General features: G+C 42.1%; 2 protein-coding genes across 6 annotated transcripts; one reads left to right on the top strand and one right to left on the bottom strand.

The window, feature by feature from the left end:
* The first annotated feature begins 6,815 nt into the window (after nucleotides 1-6,815).
* On the top strand, nucleotides 6,816-22,568 carry mlst8 (MTOR associated protein, LST8 homolog (S. cerevisiae)). Of its 5 annotated transcripts, XM_029764925.1 has the most exons (12): nucleotides 6,816-6,961; nucleotides 7,074-7,433; nucleotides 12,403-12,558; nucleotides 13,216-13,316; nucleotides 15,464-15,620; nucleotides 15,904-15,955; nucleotides 16,044-16,206; nucleotides 16,301-16,376; nucleotides 18,936-19,088; nucleotides 21,270-21,394; nucleotides 21,528-21,691; nucleotides 22,036-22,568. In XM_029764925.1, the coding sequence occupies exons 4-12, from the start codon at nucleotides 13,276-13,278 to the stop codon at nucleotides 22,152-22,154; spliced, it is 1,050 nt and encodes a 349-aa protein (XP_029620785.1). In that variant the 5' UTR covers nucleotides 6,816-6,961; nucleotides 7,074-7,433; nucleotides 12,403-12,558; nucleotides 13,216-13,275; the 3' UTR covers nucleotides 22,155-22,568. The 5 variants fall into 5 exon arrangements, with proteins under 5 accessions (XP_029620785.1, XP_029620788.1, XP_029620787.1 ...); XM_029764928.1 differs by lacking the exons at nucleotides 6,816-6,961; nucleotides 7,074-7,433; nucleotides 12,403-12,558; nucleotides 13,216-13,316 and adding an exon at nucleotides 13,787-13,810; XM_029764927.1 differs by lacking the exons at nucleotides 6,816-6,961; nucleotides 7,074-7,433; nucleotides 12,403-12,558; nucleotides 13,216-13,316 and adding an exon at nucleotides 14,181-14,212.
* Nucleotides 22,569-22,702: 134 nt separating this feature from the next.
* On the bottom strand, nucleotides 22,703-27,396 carry LOC115201361 (BRICHOS domain-containing protein 5). The gene is made up of 6 exons (XM_029764933.1): nucleotides 27,221-27,396; nucleotides 26,476-26,607; nucleotides 26,126-26,266; nucleotides 25,829-25,936; nucleotides 24,020-24,164; nucleotides 22,703-23,231 (listed from the first exon to the last, which is right to left on the bottom strand). The coding sequence occupies exons 1-6, from the start codon at nucleotides 27,275-27,277 to the stop codon at nucleotides 23,137-23,139; spliced, it is 678 nt and encodes a 225-aa protein (XP_029620793.1). The 5' UTR covers nucleotides 27,278-27,396; the 3' UTR covers nucleotides 22,703-23,136.
* Nucleotides 27,397-27,422: the final 26 nt, after the last annotated feature.

Here is a 27,422-nt window from a genome sequence, read left to right as displayed (position 1 = left end):
GTGTTAGCTCAAAAGGCTAGGGCCGGCTCTGACTGCATGTGTGGTTATGGATGTGGGCAGTGATGGAAAATGTACCCAATTGTCATACTTGAATAAAAGTAAAGATACCTTAATAGAAAATGACTCAAGTAAAAGTGAAAGTCGCCCAGTAAAATACTACTTTAGTAAAAGTCTAAAAGTATTTGGTTTTCAATATACTTTAGTATCAAAAGTAACTGTAATCGCTAAAATGTACTTAAGTATCAAAAGTAAAAAGTACAAGTATAAATCATTTCAAATTCCTTATATTAAGCAAACTAGACGGCACCATTTTCTTGTTTTAAAAATTTACGGATAGCCAGGGGCATACTCTAACATTTAAACATAATTTACAGACGAAGCATGGGTGTTTAATGAGTCCGCCAGATCAGAGGCAGTAGGGATGACCAGGAATGTTCTGTTGATAAGTGCATGAATTGGACCATTTTCCTATGCTGCTAAGCATTCAAAATGTAACTAGTACTTTTGGGTGTCATTGAAAATGTATGGAGTAAAAAGTACATTATTTTCTTTAGGAATGTAGTGAAGTAAATGTAAAAGTAGTCAAAAATATAAATAGTAAAGTAAAGAACAGATACCCCAAAAAACTACTTCAGTAGTACTTTAAAGTAAAGTACTTTACACCACTGGATATGGGTACACAGACAAACTAGCCACTGTGGCATGATGAGCTCAGTTTTGTTGTGGGCCCCATTTCCATCAAAGTTTCCCATCCCTGATACAAGCCTTACAATCAAAGAACAAGCACATGATGTAAATGCCTAAAAGAATACCTTGGTTGAAAGAATCAGAATAAATCCAGTTTCACAACAACAAAAAAGTTAAACGATGCGCTCTCTCAATGCAGATGAGACAATAGCATCAGCCATAGAGTACCATGTGTTAGTCTATCATCCATCCACAAGGGTGCAGTGGGTGGGTTAACAACATGGCTCGAGCAGGCAGGCTTTTTTTGCAGCAAAAATTCACTTAACTCCTGAGCCAAACCAGGTAATCTCTATGGCTTTCCTAACAAATACTAAGGGTACTTGTTTTTTTATATTGTAAACTCAGCAAAAAAGAACTGTCCCTTTTTCAGGATCCTGTCTTTCAAAGATAATTCGTAAAAATCCAAATAACTTCACAGATCTTCATTGTAAAGGGTTTAAACACTGTTTCCCATGCTTGCTCAATGAACCATAAACAATTAATGAACATGCACCTGTGGAACGGTCATTAAGACACTAACAGCTTACAGATGGTAGGCAATTAAGGTCACAGTTATGAAAACTTAGGACACTAAAGAAGCCTTTCTACTGACTGAAAAACACCAAAAGAAAGATGCCCAGGGTCCCTGCTTATCTGCGTGAACGTGCCTTAGGCATGCTGCAAGTAGGCATGAGGACTGCAGATGTGGCCAGGGCAATAAATTGCAATGTCCGTACTGTGAGACGCCTAAGACAGTGCTACAGGGAGACAGGGCGGACAGCTGATCATCCTCGCAGTGGCAGACCACGTGTAACAACACCTGCACAGGATCGGTACATCCGAACATCACACCTGCGGACAGGTACAGGATGGCAACAACAACTGCCCGAGTTACACCAGGAACACACAATCCCTCCATCAGTGTTCAGAGTGTCCGCAATAGGCTGAGAGAGGCTGGACTGAGGGCTTGTAGGCCTGTTGTAAGGCAAGTCCTCACCAGACATCACCGGCAACAACGTCACCTATGGGCACAAACCCACCATCGCTGGACCAGACAGGACTGGAAAAAAGTGCTCTTCACTGACGAGTCGCGGTTTTGTCTCACCAAGGGTGATGGTCGGATTCGCGTTTGTCGTCGAAGGAATGAGCGTTACACTGAGGCCTGTACTCTGGAGCGGGATCGATTTGGAGGTGGAGGGTCCGTCATGGTCTGAGGCGATGTGTCACAGCATCATCGGACTGAGCTTGTTATTATTGCAGGCAATCTCAACGCTGTGCGTTACAGGGAAGACATCCTCCTCCCTCATGTGGTACCCTTCCTGCAGGCTCATCCTGACATGACCCTCCAGCAGGACAATGCCACCAGCCATACTGCTCGTTCTGTGCGTGATTTCCTGCAAGACAGGAATGTCAGTGTTCTGCCATGGACAGCGAAGAGCCTGGATCTCAATCCCATTGAGCACGTCTGGGACCTGTTAGATCGGAGGGTGAGGGCTAGGGCAATTCCCCCCAGAAATGTCTGGGAACTTGCAGGTGCTTTGGTGGAAGAGTTGGGTAACATCACAGCAAGAACTGGCAAATCTGGTGCAGTCCATGAGGAGGAGATGCACTGCAGTACTTAATGCAGCTGGTGGCCACACCAGATACTGACTGTTACTTTTGATTTTGACCCCCCCCTTTGTTCAGGGACACATTATTCCATTTCTGTTAGTCACATGTCTGTGGAACTTGTTCAGTTTATGTCTCAGTTGTTGAATCTTGTTACGTTCATACAAATATTTACACATGTTAAGTTTGCTGAAAATAAACACAGTTGACAGTGAGAAGACATTTCTTTTTTTGCTGAGTTTATTTGACATAGTTTGTTCATTGACCTTCAAGAAAATGTTTGCCTTACCTGGCTTTTAGCCTGCAAAGGTGAGTTGTGGTAGGTAATTTGGAAGGAAGCAGTTGCCAGAGCAGTTAGCTAGCTAGGCCAATAATGTCACATTTGCCAGTAATTATTTACTAACTCACACAGGTTGGATATCAGACAGGTGTGTTTTCTATTCATCTTATTTCAGCAGCGTCTCCACCTTAGAACAGGATAAAAAAAATGTTTAAATGGCATACAACGGCCAAGCTCAGTACTTTGTTGCCATTTCTGATTTACATCAAAACACAATACATCATTTCGGGTGGCAGGTAGCCTAGTGGTTAGAGCGTTGGGCCAGTAACTGAGAGGTTGCTAGATTGAATCCCCAAGCTGACAAAGTAAAAATCAGTCGTTCTGCCCCTGACCAAGGCAGTTAACCCACTGTTCCTAGGCCGTCATTGTAAATAAGAATTTGTTCTTAACTGACTTGCCTAGTTAAATAAAAAAATTCATGTGATATGATACAATTGATACAGTAGCCTAAGTTGTGTGGACTCATTGTCATAAGAAAATAAATACCATGAAGTGAAATAAACTGTCAAGACTACATCAATAATTTTGAATCGTGACTGTTGTATTGATTTGGCTAAATAGGTTTGAAGCCTACAAAATGTTGAAATATATATTGTGTTTTTCAGAGAGTGGCTGGAGTCATCATTGGAAAAACTGATGTCAAAAGCCATCCAGACAGGAAAAGTTGAGGATTCAATTTCATTATATTTACCCCATAATTTAATACTGGGGAATACTGGGATCAAATAGTCTATATACATTTTCAAGTATTCATGATTGGTATCAAATGCAGTGAGGCCTCTTGACTGTCCTCCCCAAACTTTCTCCAAGGCATGCCTGCACTGTGCTCAAGTTTATTACTTGCTCACTAGTATCCTCTTCTGGCAGGTTTCTGAACTCTCTCGTTTCTCAACATTTCAGGTATTGGTTTTGACCAGTGGCGACCCGTCATTCATGGCAGGTGAGGCAAAGCCCAACATTTTTATCAACCAAAAAATATATATATATTTTTGTGGGGCTTGCCTGTTTTTCATGTTATTTTGGCATTAATACATGTCACATATCAATTTGCAAACAATGTAAAAAATATATTTTAAATTGAGTTAATAAAGCCGCATACAAACATGGTGTATTTTTTGTTTTCTTGAGTAAGGCAGCTCCAAAATGCAGGTGTTTCAGCCTAGCTCAGTGCTTTCTGTGGTGGTGGGGCAAGCCAGCAGAAAATACGAAGCGTTGCGCCATGATGGGCTTTGTGTTCTGTCACTCATGGGGACACTACGTCACCACCAAGTCTAAGGGTAGACCTAAAACATTCTAGCCCTTAGGTGCTGTCATAGAGTTACATTAGAAGTGCCTATCCAAGAAGGCTCAAGATCATTGGCCACAGATAAAATGACATCAAATCACATTATATGTACAGTAGCTTTGATTAGACTGATCATGTCAAAATCATAGTTTCAAAATCTTAGCCCGCAGTCATCATCATGAATCAAGTCGACAATCTACTGGCAAATCCTTTGCAATCCTTGTCATATGAAGATAAATAATGAAGAGAAATTAAAGATAAAACGTATCGGTGCTCATCGACCATTGGACATAAACATTACACAACAAGTTGGAAATCGCAAATTCAACAGTGAGTGGTTTGGAAGGAATCAGTGACAGTGGCTGTGTGGTCCCAAATCTGAGATTAAGAGGCTCTTTTCCAAGTTTAAAATGATAAACATTCAACATTGGCCATGCTGTCAATGAAGCATGATTTGTGCCGCGCTCATAACAACTGTTAACTCGAAACTTTACTTCAGTGAGTTCAAGACAACTGGGAAGTCGGGAATAAACAACGTTTTCAACAGTCATCCAACTCAGAATGTAAATCCGTCCTCTTTCTAGAGCTACAACCTGAAGATCACTGACGTCATCATGATTCTACCTTGTTTTTTTTTCCTAGTTCCCAGTTGTTTTGAAAGCACCATAAATCCAGAGAATGCCAGACTTTGATGACAAAATTTGGCCACACAGGACCGCTGCGCCACCTTCCTGTTCAAGTGAGCACAGCACAACAAGGTGAGTCCAAAAGTGTCTTGTATGCTGCTGCATAAATTATGTAATATGCCAGGGAGATATGTATACTGTAGCTAAGAAAGTAATACTAAGTGTATGTTGTGTAGTAAGATGTTAGTAGCACATGGTATACAGGACTTGGTGTACAGGGAGAACACTGTAAGAACGGTCGTGGACAGGCAAAAGGTCAAAACCGCTTCAGAGTACAGGAGGTACAGTGTGGCAGGCAGGCTCGAGGTCAGGGCAGGCAGAATGCTCAGGCAGGCGGGTACAGAGTCCAGAAAACATGCAAGGGTCAAAATCGGGATGACTAGCAAAAGTGAATAGAACAGGCAGGAGCACGGGAAAAACACACTGGTTGACTTGGAACATTCAAGACAAACTGGCACAGACAGACAGAAAACACAGGTATAAATACCCAGGGGATAATGGGGAAGATGGTTGATACCTGGAGGGGGTGGAGACAAGCACAGGTGAAACAGATCAGGGTGTTACACGCTATACATTTCAAAAGTTCTAAACAAATAGTTATATTGACTACATCCGTCCTAGCTCGCTCATTAATGTCTTAATCGAAAATACGGATTGCCTCTTATCTGCTTGTCGTCCCCTTATGTCATAGTTTGTACATCTCAATTGTCATTAGAAACCACATTTGTTTAAGCAAGTCAGCCATATCAGCTATGTTTTTTTTAAAGATACTAAATGAGGCTGAATGAACTGTTTCGCTGCCAGACAAGGCTCCTCTGATAGTCAGGTGTAGCAGTGGTAAGATGTTGGGACTGCTGTTGGGACAGCTTTATGTAGGCCCTAACAGTTTGCGGGCACCGTTTGTCACCGTTATAGTGCAATTCTGTCCTGCCAAGCAAAAAGGCAGGAACTGCTCATAGCGTGGAACGAAGAAAACTTTATTTTATTTACCTTGGTTTCACAGTAGCTTTATGCTGTTACTGCTAACATGACCCCCATTTTCTCCAAAACACAATACAATAGAGGCAGGATACTTGTCCACATGATTAAGCATGTATTTAATGTAGCAAAAAATGACAAAAACACATTTTTGACCAAATGAGCAGTTACTGCCTTTTTGCTTGTTATGGCAGAATTATTGTATTGTTTAGTGTTATGTAGTGGCTTTGCTGGCATGCATTCCACTTTCCCCCACCAAGACTTACATGCTGAAATCGCCACTGGTTTTGAAAGATTCACTTTTGGCTTCACAATCAAGGACTCGCCAGACTATTTCATGAATTTCTCCTCGTGGGGCAATGATGAATAAATACATCAATGGGCTGTCTAACACTTTCAGCATAGGAGACTGTGGTGAGATTATACATTCAATTCAATTATCTCGCTATGAAGATAGATAATAGATCATCTACAAATACAATGTGTCAGTCTTTATGATATTTCTAAGACATTTATAATTACAATAATTTATCTGTACTTTATGCCCCTTAAGTTATTATAGAAAATCCTTTAGTTGCTACCAAAGATCCTGAGAAAGAGGATAGATTCTGCCCCTCAACTCCCAGGTACTGTAGTAAAGTGGTTAGTTCTCTTTTTAAACATTACTATGCTCAAAGTAATATAAGTAACAAAACCAATTTCTGTCTCAGCTTCTACAGGTTGCTGGTAAGTGAAGCTCACTCCCAGCTATCAATATGCTCTGACATAGAACTAACGAACAGGCTGCTGCCTCTGCTCCACCTGCCTGTGAAGGGACTTCTACTCTCTGGGAGACATCGTGGCCAGCGGACAGAGCCTGGATGGGAATGTCATTGACATACTTGCTGCCGTTCGGTCGGTAAGATCTGAGAGTACATAGAGTAAAGTAGGTCTTGAGTGGGGTACTATCTGGTAGGGTTGTGTAAGAGCCATAAACTAGGCCCTGTCATCACATGTCCAGCAGTATAAGTACCATATGTATTAGAAACACTAAAAGCTTTCAGCAAGAAAAAGAGAAGTGTTGTAAATCATTTCCAAACCACTATTTCTGCCCTCTAGATTGCAGAGCCAAAGTATTTCACCACGGCCGATGGACGCAAAGGGCAGAGGCTGGAAGGGAAGCTTTTGATGATTCTGTCACATCCTTTCCCTTAGTACGATAGGAACTAAGATGTACCACTGTACCTCTTCTTCAATATCCCCATCCTCTCCCCTGAGTAACCATAACAACCTCTGTATCACACAGCTGGGACAGAGAGGCGATTCAGCTAGTTTAGACTCCAATACCAAGAGAAACAGGTTGGTATACAGTGGGCACTTATTCTCTGTTACTTGTTAAATGGAAATGTGTGAGATTTTGTGTTTGTTTAAAAGGTAATTGACTGAATTTGACTTTTCTCTGTACTTCAAGTGCTCTTTATCTCGCATGCCAGGATTGGTTTTGACAGCTTCCGGAACTGCATGACAGCTACAGTCAATTCTATAGCCATAATCACTGTCAACCCGGGTAAGGATATCACTTTATCTGGATTGATCATATCTGTTTACAACACATGTGCCTTTTCTGCATTGAGAAACAGTAGACAATTGTTTTTCTAAGAGTATATTTTAATGTTCACATGAATCATTTAATACAGTACCTAATACAGTAATTCATGTGGTTATGTTTTGAGATACATAAAGACACGAAGGAAGCCAGCCTTCTGTTCAGCAATGCCAAAGAGGTCTCTGAATCTTTTGGATGAGGATGACAGGCCTGGAAATGTGCCTGGTATGTAACAACTATGACTGTATTAGTATTATCCTACATTTGAGACTTTGCAATCATGATTTTATGATCACATTTTGTTACATGCGCCGAATACAACAGGTGTAGTCTTCACTGTGAAATGCTTACTTAGGAGTCCTTTCCCAACAATGCAGAGTAAAAAAAATTAAGGAAATGAGATAAAAAATGTATAGGAAATAGTAACACATTAAAATAAAAATAATGAGGCTATATACAAGGAGTCAGTACCAAGTCAATGTTCAGGGGTACAAGGTAGTTGAGGTAATTGAGGTAATATGTACATCTAGGCAGGGTTGGGTAGGTTACTTTCTAAAGGTAATCCGTTACAGTTACTAGTTACCTGTCCAAAATTGTAATCAGTAATGCAACTTTTGGATTACCCAAACTCAGTAATGTAACTTTTAGATTACTTTCCCCTTAAGAGGCATTAGAATAAGACAAAAATGTATGTTACCAATTGAACCACATCTATTGCAGGATAAATCAATGTTAAAGTTTATATAGCAGGCAATATGGATGTTACATTTGACTTTAAGGGTTGGTTATGTAGGCTTCTTCCAACCCATCGCTTTCTTCTACATATAATAATATGATTCAATTATATATTTACATTGAAAACCAAAGTCTATCAGAATTCCAGTCATTCCAATAAATATTATACCCCTTGATTTTCAAGAATAGGACTTGGAAATATGGAAGTATAGATGAGCCAAATTGTTTTACCTGAGCATAACCCCAAAACTAAGAACTTATTAGCCAGCCCTACTCTGTTGTTTATGGAATGGCATGCTTTGAGCACTACTGCATTTAAAAATATATATATATTTAACATTTATATTAAAAAAGTGATATTTGCATGTGAAAAACTTTGGACACACGTACTCATTCAAGGGTTTTTATTTATTTGTACTATTTTCTACATTGTAGAATAATAGGGAAGACATCAAAACTATGAAATAACACATATGGAATCATGTAACCAAAAAAAGGATTAAACAAATCCAAATATATTTTTGATTTTTCAAAACACTCACCCTTTGCCTTGATTGCATACGCTTGGCATTCTCTCAACCAGCTTCACCTGGAATGCTTTTCCAACCATCTTGAGGGAGTTCCCACATATGCTGAACACTTGTTGGCTGCTTTTCCTTCACTCTGCGGTCCAACTCATCCCAAATCATCTCAATTGGGTTGAGGTCGGGTGATTGTGGAGGCCAGGTCATCTGACGCAGCACTCCATCACTCTCCTTCTTGGTCAAATAGCCCTTACACAAACTGGAAGTGTGTTGGGTCATTGTTCTGTTGAAAAACAAATTATAGTCCCACTAAGCGCAAAGCAGACAGGATGGCGTATCACTGCAGAATGCTGTGGTAGCCATGCTGGTTAAGGGTGGCTTGAATTCTAAATAAATCACTAACAGTGGCACCAGCAAAGCACCGTCACACCATCACACCTCCTCCTCCATGCTTCACAGTTGGAACCACACATGCAGAGATCATCCCTTCACCTACTCTGCGTCTCACAAAGACACGGCGGTTGGAACCAAAAATCTCACATTTGGACTCATCAGACCAAAGGACAGAATTCCACTGGTCTAATATGTCCATTGCACGTGTTTGTTGGCCAAAGCAAGTCTCTTCTTTATTATTGGTGTCCTTTAGTAGTGGTTTCTTTGCAGCAATTTGACCACAAAGGCCTGATTCACGCAGTCTGCTCTGAACAATTGATGTTGATATGTGTCTGTTACTTGAACTCTTTTGAAGCATTTATTTGGGCTGCAATCTGAGGTGCAGTTAACTCTAATGAACATATCCTCTGCAGCAGTGGTAACTCTGGGTCGGTCCTCATGAGAGACAGTTTCATCGGAGGGCTTGATGGTTTTGTTACTGCACTTGAAAAAACTTTTAAAGTTCTTAATCTTCAGGATTGACTGACCTTCATGTCTTAAAGTAATGATGGACTGTAATTTTTCTTTGCTTATTTGAGCTGTTCTTGCCATAATATGGACTCGGTCTTCACCAAATAGGGCTATCTTCTGTATACCACCCTTACCTTGTCACAACACAACTGATTGGCTCAAACGCATTAAGAAGGAAAGAAGTTCCACAAATTAACTTTTAACAAGGCAAACCTGTTAATTGAAATGTATTCCAGGTGACTACCTCATGAAGCTGGTTGAGGGAATGCCAAGACTGTGCAAAGCTGTCAAGGCAAAGGGTGGCTACTTTGAAGAATCTCAAATATAAAATACCTTTTGATTTAACACTTGTTTGGTTAATACATGATTCCATGTGTTATTTCATCGTTTTGATGTATTCACAATTATTCTACAATGTAGAAAATAGTAAAAATAAAGGAAAACCTTGGAATGAGTAGGTGTCCAAACTTTTGACTGGTATTGTATATACAGTGGCTTGCGAAAGTATTCACCCCCTTGGCATTTTTCCTATTTTGTTGCCTTACAACCTGGAATTAAAATAGATTTTTGGGGGGGTTGTATCATTTGATTTACACAACATGCCTACCACTTTGAAGATGCAAAATACAAAAATGTGTGAAACAAACAAGAAATAAAACAAAAAAACAGAATTTGAGCGTGCATAACTATTCACCCCTCCAAAGTCAATACTTCGTAGAGACAACTTTTGCTGCAATTACAGCTGCAAGTCTCTTGGGGTATGTCTCTATAAGCTTGGCACATCTAGCTACTGGGATTTTTGAAAATGTTTCAAGGCAAAACTGCTCCAGCTCCTTTGGATGGGTTCCTCTGGTGTATAGCAATCTTTAAGTCATACCACAGATTCTCAATTGGATTGAGGTCTGGGTTTTGACTAGGCCATTCCAAGACATTTAAATGTTTCCCCTTAAACCACTTGAGTGTTGCTTTAGCAATATGCTTAGGGTCATTGTCCTGCTGGAAGGTGAACCTCTGTCCCAGTCTCAAATCTCTGGAAGACTGAAACAAGTTTCCCTCAAGAATTTCCCTGTATTTAGTGCCATCCATCATTCCTTCAATTCTGACCAGTTTCCCAGTCTCTGCCGATGAAAAACATCCCCACAGCATGATGCTGCCACCACCATGCTTCACTGTGGGGATGTGTTCTCGGGGTGATGAGAGGTGTTGGGTTTGCGCCAGACATACGGTTTTCATTGATGGCCAAAAAGCAACATTTTTGTCTCACCTGACCAGAGTACCTTCTTCCATATGTTTGAGGAGTCTCTCACATGCCTTTTGGCGAACACCAAACGTGTATGCTTATTTATTTCTTCAAGAAATTGCTTTTTTTCTGGCCACTCTTCAATAAAGCCCAGCTATGTGGCGGGTACGGCTTAAAGCAGTCCTATGGACAGTTCCTCCAATCTCCGCTGTGGAGCTTTGCAACTCCTTCAGGGTTATCTTTGGTCTCTTTGTTGCCTCTCTGATTAATACCCTCCTTGCCTGGTCGGTGAGTTTTTGTGGGCGGCCCTCACTTGGCAGGTTTGTTGTGGTGCCATATTCTTTTAATTTTTTAATAATGGATTTAATGGTGCTCTGTGGGATGTTCAAAGTTTCGCATATTTTTTTATAACCCAACCCTGATCTGTACTTCTCCACAACTTTGTTTGTCCCTGACCTGTTTGGAGCGCTCCTTGGTCTTCATGGTGCCGTTTGCTTGGTGGTGTTACAAACTCTGGGGCCTTTCAGAACAGGTGTGTATATATACTGAGATCATGTGACACTTAGATTGAACACAGGTGGAATTTATTTAACTACTTAGGTGACTTCTGAAGGTAATTGGTTGCACCAGATCTTATTTAGGGGCTTCATAGCAAAGGGAGTGAATACATGGATGGATGCAGTCTATCACAGTTCCATCCCTTTTGTCACCAACGCCCCATTTACTACCCACCACTGCGACCTGTATGCTCTCGTTGGCTGGCCCTTGCTTCATATTCGTCGCCAAACCCACTGGCTCCAGGTCATCTATAAGTCTTTGCTAGGTAAAGCCCCGCCTTATCTCAGCTCACTGGTCACCATAGCAGCACCCACCCGTAGCATGCGCTCCAGCAGGTAAATTTCACTGGTCACCCCCAAAGCCAATTCCTCCTTAGGCCGCCTTTCCTTCCAGTTCTCTGCTACCAATGACTGGAACGAACTGCAAAACTCACTGAAGCTGGAGACTCATATCTCCCTCACTAACTTTAAGCACCAGCTGTCAGAGCAGCTCACAAATCACTGCACCTGTACACAGCCCATCTGTAAATATCCCATCCAACTACCTCATCCCCATACTGTTATTTATTTATTTTGCTCCTTTGCACTCCAGTAGCTCTACTTGCACATTCATCTTCTGCACATCTATCACTCCAGTGTTTAATTGCTATATTGTAATTATTTCGCCACTATGGCCTATTTATTGCCTTACCTCCCTTATCCTACCTCATTTGCACACACTGTATATAGACTTTTTCTATTGTATTATTGACTGTATGTTTGTTTATTCCATGTGTAACTATGTGTTGTTGTTTGTGTCACACTGCTTTGCTTTATCTTGGCCATGTCGCAGTTGTAAATGAGAACTTGTTCTCAACTAGCCTACCTGGTTAAATAAAGGTAAAATAAAATAAACATATGCACGCACCACTTTTCAGTTTTTATTATATTTTTAAATCTAAAATATATTTTGATTTGTTTAACACCTTTTTGGTTACTACATGATTCCATATGTGTTATTTCATAGTTTTGATGTCTTCACTATTATTCTTTCCCTTCATGTGGAAGTTGAACTTTATTTTCACCATATTTAAGAAACAGTGAATACTACTTTCATTAAATGGTTGTCATTGTCCCATTTATAAGCCTTGACAATTAGTTTGTTAGGTCCTGTGTCTATTCACAATCACATTTTAGTTGTGAAAATACTTGTCAGAATTTCAAATCAAACTCTGTCTGTGTGTGATGTTTTCCAGTGGGTCCCTATGGAGTGCTTGCTGGTAAAGATGCCTCCAGGGGCCTGACCACGTTCTGTCTGGAGAAGGAGGCCCTGAATGACACTCACAACGACTTCTCGAGTCTCAGCGCCATGCAACAGGAGACCCTTAACAAATGGGAGACCCAGTTCACCTGTGAGTTGATGGTGGAGTTGGTAGAAGTTGCTAGAAAACACTTGGTCAGATACTGTATTTTCAACTTCTACCTCAAGCAAATTGGACTTCTTGCGGTCAACATCACATGCACACACTCCACTCAACAAAATGCAGTGCAAGGTGTTGATCGATGGAGGCTGCTGAGGGGAGGATGGCTCATAATAATAACTGGTATGGAGTCAATGGAATGGCATCAAACACGTGGTTTTCATGTGGTTGATACCATTCCATTTACTCCGTTCCAGCTATTATTATGAGCCATCCTCCCCTCAGCAGCCTCCACTGGTGTTGATGCACCTAGCCGTATGGTGGTCCAGTCTGTTTATGCTTTAGCCAACTTCTGTGTTTGTTGTTTTGCTTGACTACGATAGAAGAGTTAGCAGCTACAGCATATTCACTATGGCACCATACTAGGACATAACGGCGTAAACACTATGTTGCATCAAATTAACACTTTCAGTTCAACCCAGACTGTCATTACATTGAGTAGTGCTGTGAATTCAAACCCACACATGGGAGGGAGTCTTTTTAAGCGAAGGCTATTCTCCACTCAGTGATTACAATGTCCTTGAGAAGGGTTGTGATGTTGTGTCTAGCTAATGTCTCTCAGGAACTTCTTCTTCCTCCCTTTCACAGAAAAGTATGACTATGTTGGCAAACCTCTGAAACCTGGAGAGGAACCCACCGAGTACACTGATGATGAGGTGGTCAAGGACAAAAAGGACTAAAACTCACAAGTGCGCAAGGGAAATTCAGATGCCTTCATTTTTTTCACATAATGTGATGCATATTGCCTTGTGTTGGGGCCATTGAGCAAAATGCTTTCTCCTGTATATGTTTTGTATTATCTCGTCATGGACCATTACCTCTTATGCTATGTTTATATACCACAGACCTTTAATTTACCAAAATACAGCAGATTTTAGGTTAAGGCTATTATAACTTTTGAATACTGTAGTGTCTTTTTAAGGGCACTATACAGGTAGTATACTCCGTTATTTTATTTATATTTGTGTTTTTTTTGTGAAGCATTCTTGCCTGATTTTGGATGCGTTCGTAAATTCACTCTAGCCATCTACTCCAATTTCAGAGCCCTTGTCAGTGTGCCAGAGCGCAGAATAACTGACGAATTTATGAATGCTCAACACCCGTTGAATATGGCCTGTGTTGATGATCAGTTACTTGAGAAGGAGACCAAGTCAAGACGCTGGACCGGGTGGATTCAATTATAGTAAGGCAGCTTTATTAAGAGACAAAGATATTTGGCAAAACGTGCACGGACTCGTTCGTTTAGTTCTTAGGGAACTAGCGGAAGCGAGCGCCTACACATAGTGTGCATCTGTTTTATACAACATGATTGTAATGTAATGACGTATGTTGAGTCTTGTAGATTCGTCCTCCTGACTGGTCGATGAGTGGAGTGACGATCTGGTCTCGGGTCGGTATCGACTCCCCATTGGTCCATGAGTGTGTTCTTTGTTCCGCTGACCCAGCCCTCTGGGATGGGTTTGTGTGTGTGTGTGTGTACTTTGTGCTGAGTCCTTGTCTGTGTATCTCTGTAGTCACAAGATGTTATTGCGAGACTGGACGTTGGCCCCTGTGATCAGGGCATTTCCTGTTTTATCAGTGCTGTGTAAGGTCTAATTCGGCCAATCTGTTTCTGGGTGTGCGTGTATAGCTAGTATCAGTTCAACACAGAATGTGTCTTTTGTATCAGCAGATAAGTGTTGCGCAATAGACCAGCTTATCAAATATATTTATTACACCTGTGCCGGTAAACGTCGGCAAAAAAAGCAATTAAGTTGTTGCCAGCAGCACAGTTAGTCACCAGCGCTCTGGATGTCATGAAAACAGCTTAACCAGCTCTGCGAGGCCAAGTAAAATGGTCAGAGTGAGGTGTTCTCTCATTTGTGTCTGGAAGTAGCTATCAAGTTAGCCACTTAGCTTGGGTGCTTGACTGCCGTTGTGAAGTCAGAACGCTCGGATCAACCCTACTCCTCCGCCAGAGCGTCCAGTGTGCGCTCTGAACGCTCCGAGAGCGAAACGCTCTGAATTTACAAACGCGGACTCTGGCACTCCAGATTGAATTTACGAACGCACCCTTTGTCTATATTATATTGTTACTTGAAAAAAAAAAAAAAAAACATATCGAGCTACCTAGCTATCAGACACATTTTCGTATATGAAGCCAGTAGGCGGTGATAATAGACCAGTAAGGAAGAAGCTAACCGGAACCAGTTTGACGCCGGAACTTACTTATTGTAGTGGGGGAACTATTAGTCCGACGCCCTACAGTATTTCCGGAAAAAACATAAGCAAGGCTATTTACAGCTTTCACATCACTTTTGTCATTAAAATATTACATACCTTGGAGGTAAGATAATATTTTTCTTTGCTAGTGCCATTTGCACACGATTTGTCTGGATGTCATCCATGTCACCAAATGGTTTAACAAACTAAATAGACAAGGCGACTAGCTAGCATAGCTAGCTAACTTTGCTCTAGTCCATCGCGCGATGACAATACGAGTTGCCCTTGCTCTCTGGCACGTTAAATTGATTATTTCATAGAGGATTGAAGATTTTTTAATGACTGACTGACTTTAATATATTTTAGAAACTCACCAAAGTAAAGATGTTACTACTGTGCTGGAGAAACACTAAATGTAGCTCTGGTTGACACAATATCAAACGCATGACAATGGACCAGAGCTACTAAAGGATAGCTCGGCTTACGTCTGGCAAGTTGTTGACGTGCTGTCAGAAATACTTGATAGCTAAGTAACAGTGATATAAAGTTATTGTTCACTGGCATTATTACTCACTGACATTATTGCTCTTCAATGCCTCCAATATTTGACACTGTTTTACCGCTCGTTTTGCAGTGACAACATACAGCACTCGAGCATGAACGTGAACCAGGGCCAGGGGACAGTGGGGAGTGACCCGGTGATTCTGGCCACCGCAGGATATGACCACACAGTGCGGTTCTGGCAGGCCCACAGCGGCATCTGCACCAGGACAGTCCAGCACCAGGACTCCGTATCCTTACCTTCGCCTGCTTCACACAAATCTATCAAGAGACATTTCTTGCTGGTTTTGCCTTTATTTCGTTTCTAAGATCCCATGTCATTGTTGGTTGTAACAACTTAGAAAGGCCTCCAACTCCTTGATTAGAGATCTTTTTTTAAATTAACATCCCCTAGTGAGCACAATATGTTGATAACATATTTTCAAACAAATACGTATTTTGATCCTAAGGCTGTTATTGCACAATCATTATAGCTTAGCCACCTTTAATTATTTTCTTAACCAATATTTTCAGCAAGTGAACTCCCTTGAAGTTACTCCTGACAGAAGTATGATTGCTGCTGCAGGTTTGTGCAGAAATAAAATATTCACACCCATACTCATCATAATCATTAACATGGTACTTGACTGTGTATCTTTTCTTCTATTCCAAAGGTTATCAACACATCCGTATGTATGATCTAAACTCCAACAACCCAAACCCGGTCATAAACTATGATGGCGTCAGTAAGAACATTACGTCAGTGGGCTTCCATGAGGACGGCCGCTGGATGTACACAGGAGGAGAGGACTGCATGGCTCGCATCTGGGACCTGAGGTACTCTTGATAATATGTCGACTGTCGCTTCCTGCTGTGTCTGCCTGCCTGCTATGGAATTCTCACCAAGCTACATATATTGCTCTGGTCCTAGGTCAAGGAACCTGCAATGCCAGAGGATCTTTCAGGTCAATGCTCCCATCAACTGTGTATGTCTTCATCCCAACCAGGTAAGTCAGTGTCTCAAAAGCGATTAATGAAATATGCCACCACTAGAGGGAGCACTGTGACTGATACAGTACTGTGAGTTGTACCAAAGACGATACAGTATGAAGGTAGGCTAAAACTGCTTCTACAAAATAAATCCCTGATCACACTTGTAGGCGATGTCATAGCAACGTTGGCTAGCTAGGCTCATGCGTAGACCCAATGACGTGTTTCTAACTGTCGTCTCGCGCCGAACTGCGCATGTGCAGGCCGTCAAATCAAAGGCACTCCTTCGATATAAAAGTTGTTTTGACGAAAATGAAAACGGCAGTTTGTCACTTTCACGAGGTTGGAGTAATAACATGTTCAATTACTTAAGACATTGGCTCAAATCTAGGTTGTCCCTTTAGATTTTCAGAAAATGAACAACATTGACTTCTCAAACCCCAAGTCCCTGCCTGCTCTGCCTGGTTTGTTTTGCAAGTGTTCCCGGAAGTCTTGCGATGTTGTGCCTCTGAGTTCAGAAACTCTGTGGTTGTACTGTAACTGATGATAAACACCTAGGTTAATCCTTGCCTTCTTTAGCGGCAATCAGCAGTTGAAACAAAAACAAAGTGTACTAAAATCAAACGTTATTGGTCACATGCCGATATTATTGCAGGTGTAGCGAAAGCTTGTGTTCTTAGCTCCAACAGTGCAATAGTATCTAACAATTCACAACAATACACATATCTAAATGAATGGGTTTAAGAAACATAAATATTAGGACGAGCAATCTCGGAGTGGCATTGACTAAAATACAGTAGAATAGAATAAAGTATATACATATGAGATGAGTAAAGCAGTATGTAAACATTATTAAAGTGACTACTGTTACATTATTAAAGTGGCCAGTCATTCCATGTCCATGTATATAGGGCAGCAGCCTCTAAGGTGCAGGGTTGAGTAGTCGGGTGGTAGCCAGCTAGTGATGGCTATTTAACAGTCTGATGGCCTTGAGATAGAAGCTGTTTTTCAGTCTCTCGGTCCCAGCTTTGATGCAAATGTACTGACCTCACCTTCTGGATGATAGCGGGGTGACCAGGCCGTGGCTCGGGTGGTTGATGTACTTGATGATCTTTTTGGCCTTCATGTGACATCGGGTGCTGTAGGTGTCCTGGAGGGCAGGCAGTGCCCTCGGTGATGCGTTGGGAAGACCGCACCACTTTCTGGAGAGCCCTGTGGTTGCGGGCGGTGCAGTTGCCATACCAGGCGGTGATACAGCCTGACAGGATGCACTCAATTGTGCATCTGTAAAAGTTTGTGAGGGTCTTAGGGGCCAAGCCGAATTTCTTCAGTCTCCTGAGTTTGAAGAGGCGCTGTTACGCCTTGTACCCCACACGGTCTGTGTGGGTGGACCATTTCAGTTTGTCAGTGATGTGTACGCCGAGGGACTTGAAGCTTTTCACCTTCTCTGCGGTCCCGTCGTTGTAGATGGGAGTGTGCACCCTCTGCTGTATCCTGAAGTCCACAATCCGCTCCTTCATTTTATTGACGTTGAGGTAGATGTTATTTTCCTGGCACCACTCCGTCAGGGCCCTCACCTCTTCCCTGTAGGCTGTCTCGTCATTGTTTGTAATCAGGCCTACTACTGTTGTGTCTTCTGAACTTGATGATTGAGTTGGAGGCGTGCGTGGTCATGTAGTCATGGATGAACAGGGAGTACAGGAGGGGGCTGAGCACGCACCCTTGAGGATCAGCGAAGTGGAGGTGTTGTTTACTACCCTCACCACCTGGGGGCTGCCCGTCAGAAAGTCCAGGATCCAGTTGCACAAGGCGGAGTTCAGACTTAGGGCCTCGAGCTTAATGATGCGCTTGGAGGGTGCTATGGTGTTGAATGCTGAACTGTAGTCAGTCAACAGGATTCTTACATAAGTATTCCTTTTATCCAGATGGGATAGGGCAGTGTGCAGTGCGATGACGATTGCAGCGTCTGTGGATCTATTGGGCGGTAAGCAAATTGAAGTGGGTCTAGGAGGTCAGGTAAAGTAGAGGTGATATCCTTAACTAGCCTCTCAAAGCACTTCATGATGACAGTAGTGAGTGCTACGGGGCAATAGTCATTAAGTTCAGTTACCTTTGCTTTCCTGGAAACAGGAACAATGGTGGACATCTTGAAGCAAGTGGGAACAGCAGACTGGGATAGGGAGAGATTGAACATGTCCGTAAACAATCCAGCCAGCTGGTCCCTGCCACTGTTTGGTAAATAGCAGAGGGATTGGGCTGGAGAAATGTAACCACTCTCAAATTCATGGACAGAGCTATAAATGCAAGGACTGACTATCCATGATAACACAATTATAGTTTTAGCCATGTTCTGATGGTCTACAGTGTTTGTTTACATTTACTTTGTTTACAGACATAGGAGTAAAACAAGCTTATTTGGGGTTTTGATGGGGTATGGAAGTTGAACTTAGCTCATGGGTACATATAATTAATTTATAAGTCCAAAAATGTATGTAGCAACTGCATATTGCCCCTTTTTTTTTTTATTCTGCTTATTGTATCTAATTGATTCTCAATCAGGCTTGTGTATTTTCCAGGCTGAATTGATCGTGGGGGACCAGAGCGGTGTGATCCATATCTGGGATCTGAAGACCGATCACAACGAGCAGCTTATTCCTGAACCAGAAGTGTCCATCAACTCAGTCCACATCGACCCAGACGCCAGCTACATGGCAGCAGTCAATAGCTCGGTCAGTATGCTGAAAAATATAATTTAGTTATGCTGGACACTTTAGTACAGGGATGGGCAACTTTGATGGGGTTGGGGCCAGAAAAAATCTGAACTCATCATGAGGTGCCACAGTTTCTCACGGGTCTGTGCAACTATAGTGCCAGTCAAAAGTTTGGACACACCTACTCATTCAAGGGTTTTTCTTTATCTTTACTATTTTCTACATTGTAGATTAATAGTGAAGACATCAAAACTATGAAATAACAGATATGGAATCATGTAGTAACCATTTTTTTTAAAACAAATCAAAATATATTATATCTGAGTGAGACTCAATAGCCAAATCAACGGGGGCCCCCCAGCCGGTAATTCGACATTGATAACAAGTTTAGATAGCTGGGCGCTAAACTAACTTGGCAATCTAAAAAAGCTAGCTGACTGACATAACAAGAGGCGCATTTCGAAATGTCACCTTCTGTCGTGTCTATTCGAACTCGAAACAGTAAGTTGAAACCCCGACTGAGGGCCTTCAAGAATGGCCGGTTACCCATCCCTGTTTTAGAGTTCATTTTGTCTAATACGACACATTTTTCCATGGGGTGTAGAGCAAATGTTTTAAAGCATGTTTGCTGCAATTGTACACATTTTGCCATGGGGCTGAGAGAAGATTTAGCAATTTTATAACTAATTTCATTCAATTGTACTAATTTTGCAATTGGTCGGAGAGGAAAATTAGCTGTTTTAGAGCTAATTTCATGCAATTCTAAACATTTCGACCATGATAAGTTTAGATATCTGGCTGCTAAACTATACTGAACAAAGATATAAATGCAAACATTTCTAAGATTTTACTGAGTTACAGTTCATAGAAGGAAATCAGTCAATTGAAATCAATTAATTAGGCCCTAATCTATGGATTTCACTTGACTGGGCAGGGGCACAGACATGAATGGTCCTGGGAGGGCATAGGCCCACCCACTGGGGAGCCAGACCCAGCCAATCAGAATACGTTTTTCCCCACATGGGCTTTATTACAGACCAAAATACTCCTCAGTTTCATCAGCTGTCTGGGTGGCTGGTCTCAGACAATCCTGCAGGTGGTTACACGTGGTCTGCGGTTGTGAGGCCAGTTGGACGTACTTCCACATTTTCTAAAATGACTTTGGGCTCCAACGGATCAATCAGTAATTCTCTGGCAACAGCTCCGGTGGACATTCCTGCAGTCAGCATGCCAATTTGTGGCAATCTGTGTCGTTGTGTGACATAACTGCACATTTTAGAGTGGCCTTTTATTGTCCTCAGCACGAGGTGAATCTGTGTAATGATCATGCTGTTTAATAAGGATCGGACCCAAATCTAACTGCCTGTAGCTCAGGACCTCAGTCAAGGATATGCATATTTTTGATACCATTTGAAAGGAAACACTGAAGTTTGTAGAAATGTGAAATTAATATAGGAGAATATAACACATTAGATCTGTTAGCTCATATTTTTGTTCTTTCTTTGAAATGCAAGAGAGAGGCCAATATATGACTTAGTAATCTAGGCACATTTTAGATTTTGGCCACTAGATGGCAGCAGTGTATGTGCAAAGTTGTAGACTGATCCAATGAACCATTGCATTTCCGTTCAAAATGTTGTATCAAGACTGCCCAAATGTGCCTAATTGGTTTGTTAATACATTTTCAAGTTCATAACTGTGTGCACTCAAACAATAGCATGGTATTCTTTCACTGTAATAGCTACTGTCAATTGGACAGTGCAGTTAGATTAACACGAAGTTAAGCTTTCTGCTCATATCAGATATGTCTATGTCCCAGGCAATGTTCTTGTTACTTACAACCTCATGCTAATCACATTAGCGCATGTTATCTCAACTGTTCCGCAGGGGGGACACCGATCCTGTAGAGGTTTTAATCACCACCCTGATATGCCACACCTGTCAGGTGGATGGATTATCTTGGCAAAGGAGAAATGCTCACTAACAGGGATGTAAACAAATTTGTGCACACAATTTGAGAGAAATAAGCTTTTTGTGCGTATAGAAAACGGAACATTTCTGGGATCTTTTTTATTTCAGCTCATGAAACATGGGACCAACACTTTACATGTTGCGTTTATATTCTTGTTCAGAATAATTAACCAATAAAAAAAAGTGCTAATTTGAGTTTAAATTGTGATCACTGTCCATTTCTCACAGGGAAACTGTTACGTGTGGAACCTGGCAGGAGGGATGGGTGACGAGGTGACGCAGCTCATCCCCAAAACCAAGATCCCCGCTCACAAGCGCTACTCCCTCCGCTGTAAATTTAGTCCTGATTCCACGTGAGTACACCACACACATTTCTTTAAGGAATGTGTGCATAATCCAACATTAACTATTTAGAAGTAGGAAGCTTTGATTGCATGTCTTGTATAGTTACTGTATATGTGACTTAACTGTGTCTTTTCCCCACAGTCTGCTGGCGACCTGCTCGGCGGACCAGACGTGTAAGATCTGGAGAACGTCTAACTTCTCTCTGATGACGGAGCTGAGCATCAAGAGTAACAACCCTGGAGAGACGTCCCGAGGCTGGATGTGGGACTGTGCCTTCTCTGGAGACTCACAGTACATTGTAACAGGTCAGTGTTATATTTCTTCACAGTGGGTTTTATTATGCACGATAACAACTAAATGATCTGTTCCTGTAGGTTTTCACTCCAACCCTAATCTAGCGCACCCGACTTTAACAATTAGCTGGTAGCTCTCCAGGAACAGGGTTGGAGAGCCCTGATCTAGGGTAAGGGATTGGTTTTTGCTGTTGGAAAGTGACTGACTTCCGTCCTTTCTAGTGTGGCTAGATTGTGATGATTAATCCTGAGCCGCGACAGCTTGGAGCCTCAAACTCATTAGTTAACTCACGTTTGGGCAGTTCTGACTTGTGCTCCAACGGATCAATCAGTAAATGTGATGAATTTCCTTCCAGCCTCCTCTGACAACCTGGCACGGCTGTGGTGTGTAGAGACTGGTGAGATCAAGAGGGAGTACAGCGGCCATCAGAAAGCTGTGGTGTGTCTGGCCTTTAACGACAGCGTGCTGGGCTGAGGAGACAGCAGCAGTGGACTCCAGTGGATGAGGAGGAGCTGCACTACAGCGAAGCTCTGTGACTGTGTGTGTGTGTGTGTATATACATCCACACACCCGTCTGTCTCTGCTTCCACAAAAGCTTTTGATTTATCAGGATAGGAGAGAGGCTGTTTTTATATTTCTCATAAGGAACACATTGGGGATACAAGGTCTATGGGCTTGTTTGTGTCTTATAGCTTGGGCGAGGAGTTTCCTTACCATGAAAAACTCTGGGCCATAGCTAGATTAATGTATTTAGGTTCAGTAGCTTAATCAAAGGTGGAAAGTCTCAAATGTGAGGTCTTTGAAAAACTGAAATGTGGACTGAGTCCCATGTGTGACTGTACAGGATATGATGAATTCCAGTAAAGACTAACTGGTGTGTAACATTTACTCTGTGGTGCTTTTGTCTTGATTCTCTGTTTTAATACATCATACCAGGAACTACCACAAAGAAGGCTTTGTTTTTTGGTATGAAGTGTTGGAAAGATTCTATTTCATTTCTCTATAGTAAAAGAGACAGTCCGTGTTTTACACAACTGTTCTTTATTGGAGGGATCAAGTCATTTTAACACACTCCAGTAAACAGGAATGGTTACACACACAATGACTCATCTGCTGTGGGTTGCAGTACAGGAAATAACAAGCACAAAAAAACGGACTCTTATAATCTCCAAAACTCTGCCACAAGGGAAGGTATTAAACATCAAGGGAGGGTGACGAGGGGAGGCTGCAGATAAACTTGACAGCTTGTTTCCGTCCATCGGAATGGAAAGGACTGAGGCGAAAGCTTAGAAGGGACTAAGGTAGCTGCAGTATTGAGTCAAAGCTGGCTGCTGTTCCCCGGTTGTATTCAAATAGTTTTTTTTTTTGCAGCCGGCGACTTAGCAGGGATGAGAAGGAGCACTCTGTTTCCCTGATCAGCGCTGGTATGTGCTGCCTGAGAGTGGATGATGGCAGGTCACTCCGGCAGGTAGTAGAAGCAGACAGACACACAGATGTTACTAGGGAAGCAGATGTCAATGCAGAAGTAGACCAGACGCTGTTTACCTGGACCTTCAGAGAAAGTGAGAGGGTTTGTTACTGAACAAGCAGTTTGGTAGCGAAGACCAACAAAACCCAAGTGGTGTAAAGTACTTAAGTATAAATAGCAGTGAGTTCAGCCTGAAGGTTGTGCTTCTTATTTACTTCTGGCACACTGCAAAGGTCACACAGCACCGCAGTTTAGCATTATGCTAACTAACTGTAGCAGGTAGATCACTAGTGCAATATCTAAGCCTTACTATAGCAGAGAGCACTGATGGCTAACTATTTGAGAGGATGGCTCCTCTGAATCACCAAGTGAGTAAAACTGGAAATACGATTCCATTAACAGACTGTAGTTGACTTGCATACTTTGGGGTTTTGCAGTGATGAAAAAAGTACCCAATTGTCATACTTGAGTAAACGTAAAGATAACTTAATAGAAAATGGCAAGTAAAAGTCACCCAGTAAAATATTACTTGAGTAAAAGTCTGAAAGTTTACTGCTGCGACACTGCAAAGGTCACATAGCACAGTAGTTTAGGATTATGTTTCTCACTCTGCCCTATTCTGGAAAGAGCTGCCAACACACAGACACAGGGAGAAAGCTCTCCCTCAGTCTGAGGAACTTGTTTTACAAAAGAGCCTCTGGTCTTTCCTTTGTATGACTATTGATTTATCCCAGAATTTAATATAAAATTGGACCCACATTAAAATAAAACAGTCCACAGTTACATAAATGTATGTCATTGTATAAATGCCAAGGCAAGTGAATGTGTATTTAGCATGAAGCTATAATGATGTGAAGAAGGGTACTCTCACCGTCTTGTCTCCTGGTCCAGTGGATGGAGCTGTGTCGACACAGGGCCTGTAAAGGCTCCTCCAGGGTGGACACATCAACCTGACTGCCCCCCATCACCCCCAGGAACTCTGTCTGTCTCTGGGTCTCATTCCCCAACAACACCTCCTGGCAGAAGATTAACACATTTTTCTCAGGATTATGAATGATGAGAGCAAGCTAAAGAGACAGCAAAAGAGGAATTATGATTGCACTTGCTTGTGAGGTCACCTCAGTGGTTTTTCTAACAACAAATACAAGTGTCAATTAAGATTCTATAAGGATAGAACAGTGTGCTTTTGCAGACATGAAACTCAAGCTGCCATTATAGAGCAGTATCTCTATTAGATCACTTCAGTGGTCTATGCCAGGTTAAACACTCAACCCTGCATCATTCTCAGCTGAACTCTGCTCTCTCTCATTTGGCACAATGGCCATTTAGTAATTGCACCATTTACACTGGTGATGAGTCCGATAGGGACCACTTAAAGTGCCGTTATGCCTGAGCGAGCCTTCTAACAGCCCGATTCCCTCCACTCTAAAGAGCATTATGCTGCAGAACAGATATTTTGCTCTCAGCCTTTTCTATGTGGATGAAGTCTATCCATTAAATCAGACACTTAATGACCACAATCAGTGGGTGGTTCTCGTGCTGAAGTATAGTTCTACGAGATACTTGATACCGTGAGAGTCAGAACTCAAATGCAAACACAAACGACTATGTTTCTATCAGATAGCATGAGAAAAGGATGAAACACTTGGCATTGTGACATACGTGGCATATTTCTCTTTTGAGTTTATATGCAACTTAAGTCTGTACAACCAATTAATGATTGAACGAGTCCAGCTGCACAATGGTCCATAACTATGGAGTAATGAACCGGTAATTAACTAATGACATGAGTAATCATACACCAGCTCTTGTGAATAAATGAATTATCCTAGGCCCTGATAACCATGATTCAATCTGATATGAGCAAGTAATCGACTCATAAAGTAAAAGCTAATGGGCCTCAAAATAAAATAACTAACAAATACCCAGCAAGGACAACGGTAGATATCGTCATGGCCCTGTAGATACACAGTACCACAGCAGAAAAGCAACCCGTCCATTCTGCAATGACCATTGACATTGACCAAACATAGCAAAAAAAAGCACACCTCATTAAAGATGTCCACTGTAGGACTGGCCCTTCCCTCGCTAACCAACCATAGTCTCGCCACTTTCTCCAGCCCAATGAAGCCTTAACAAACCCAGTAGTCCCCAAACAGAGTGGCCATTGTGCAGATCTGAGCCTCACTGCTGTCCCAACCTGTAAGGGGATCCAGGGAAGGATAGAAAAAGAGAGAGGTCTAGGAGGATCAGATGCCCTGAGGAATTCAGTCCTGGAGAGACACTACATTATAAACATTTAAGGCCTTGTTCAGTCTATTACCTCCCACTCGTTCTCTGGACAGGGAGAGGAGAGGGATGCTAAAATCAACACTCCTAAGTCCAATAGGGTCTGGCTGGCCATGGACTGAGACAGAGGTGGCACTAAGCTATCAGTCACTTACAATGATCCACCCCCACTGCCAACTCACACATTAGCAACAGTGTAAGGTAACGGGGCACCCTCAACTGAGAGCCAGCTGACACAGTAGGGTGTTTCTGCATACTCTTTACTTGTTGCCATGCCAATAAGTCCCTATGTGACATATTTCCTTTGCATGGTAACAGGCTCATATAAAGTGAAATCCAAAATAGTATGTTTCATACGCTGTTATATGTTGGAAAGGTGAAACATCTTTACCTTTTGCATTGACTGCTGGAGAAGGGACTGCATGTTTTCATAGTCAGATCTCTCCATCTTACTCAGGTAACAAGTCTCCTGGTTCATAGGTTTGTAACATATCAAACCCTGCACAAACAAACATAACACAATGTCAGCTCAGCATCCATTGAAGCTCAGTTCTAGCATGGGAAACTGTTTCTAGACAACCAGCCTTTTACAATGCAACAATGTTGAATAAGGAAACAGCCATACAAACAGAAAGGTTCACTGCAGCTTGCCTCAGTTCAATACACTTTCAACAGGTCTGCTCCTTACATGTTTGATGTCAAAGAGCACGGTGGTTGTGTGGTTGGCCGGTGAGGTCACAGAATAGGTCACCAGGTCGTTGTGCTTGTCAACCAATGCTGATTGGTTGATCAGGGTTCCAGTCAGATCCGGAACTGTGATTCTGACAACCTGTAAAGACCACAGTAGAGGGATAAGTTTACTCAATGTAAACTCCTCATCAACATTGTGATTGTACAAGTGTGAGCGAATATTTTGTACATCAACCACAGTCATGTATGCATCTATGCTAGATTGGGCTACAACACCTCACAGTTTTAATGCCAAATACAAAGCAACGTGTTCCGACAGGTGAATCAGGTGAGAGTTGTGTCTCCCACCTGTGCGTCGGGCTGTCTGACCCATAGATGCCCCCTGACGCCAAGGGCGGTGATGACCAGGAGGAGAGTGGCACTGAGGGTCACCCAGAATGCCTTGTGTGGGAACTGGCAGGACACTGTTGGACCCTCGTCCTGAGGAGACCATACACAACAGCTTATCACAATCTACATAGCCACTTGTCTGGGTGAGTGTCTGACTGTTTCTGGATTCAACAACATTGTTGACTTCAACAACAAGTTTGTTCAAACTGAAATAGAATGACACTATACCCTATGACAGGGATCATCAACTGGATTCAGCCGAGGGAGGATGTTTTCTTGAGCGGATGGTCAGGGGGGCGGAACATAATGACAAATCATTTGTAGACTGCAAATTGACCGCAAGCCCAAACAGATATCATATTTAACTAAAACATAATAATTTCAAACCTTGCTTACATTTCTATACGATCATGTCTCTCTCTATATAATGCTTGGGAACAGATTTCCAAAATTTCAATCACTTGGAGCTGATTTCCTGGTATTTTTTGCTTGGGGGGCCAAATAAAGCCGCAAGTTGGGGACCCTGCTCTGTGAGTATTGCACAAATAACATTACCATAACATTACCAAAAGTCTTTCTATCTATATGAAAATAACTTTTCCAAGAGCAACAAAATCATTGAGGCTAACAAAAACAAATCGGACTTTTGCCACAGATCATTTGAACCACCACTGAGCGAGGTATAGATGAGTCCCACTCCTACCATGCGTTGTGAATCCTCCAACCCGGTGGTTTCTGAACGTTTCCAACACCTCACCATCCTGCGTCCGGTGACTTCTCTTCTCTCACTCCGACTTCACCCTTGTTCTCTCACCTATCTGCATCGAGCTGCGGTCATGACCAGCACTGAGTGAGACGCTCTGCAATACACCTGGCCAACTTCTCTCTCTCGCTCTCTGTAGACC

Source organism: Salmo trutta, chromosome 10 (assembly GCF_901001165.1).
Source record: "Salmo trutta chromosome 10, fSalTru1.1, whole genome shotgun sequence".
NCBI classification, from domain to species: Eukaryota; Metazoa; Chordata; class Actinopteri; order Salmoniformes; family Salmonidae; genus Salmo; species Salmo trutta.
The sequence above is the reverse complement of the archived record's forward strand: the minus strand, read 5'-3'. Positions and strand labels throughout refer to the sequence as shown.

What these genes read in the sequence shown, in the direction of transcription:
- mlst8 (XM_029764925.1), top strand. Translation starts at nt 13,276, where the DNA reads ATGATGAGGTGGTCAAGGACAAAAAGGACTAAAACTCACAA. An exon ending in AAAAGGACTAAAACTCACAA is followed by an intron (nt 13,317 to 15,463) that starts GTGCGCAAGGGA and finishes CTCGTTTTGCAG; the next exon opens with TGACAACATACAGCACTCGA. An exon ending in CTCACAGTACATTGTAACAG is followed by an intron (nt 21,692 to 22,035) that starts GTCAGTGTTATA and finishes ATTTCCTTCCAG; the next exon opens with CCTCCTCTGACAACCTGGCA.
- LOC115201361 (XM_029764933.1), bottom strand. Translation starts at nt 27,277, where the DNA reads ATGGTGAGGTGTTGGAAACGTTCAGAAACCACCGGGTTGGAGGATTCA. An exon ending in TGGAGGATTCACAACGCATG is followed by an intron (nt 26,608 to 27,220) that starts GTAGGAGTGGGA and finishes TGGTCTCCTCAG; the next exon opens with GACGAGGGTCCAACAGTGTC. An exon ending in TCCAGCAGTCAATGCAAAAG is followed by an intron (nt 24,165 to 25,828) that starts GTAAAGATGTTT and finishes ATCTTCTGCCAG; the next exon opens with GAGGTGTTGTTGGGGAATGA.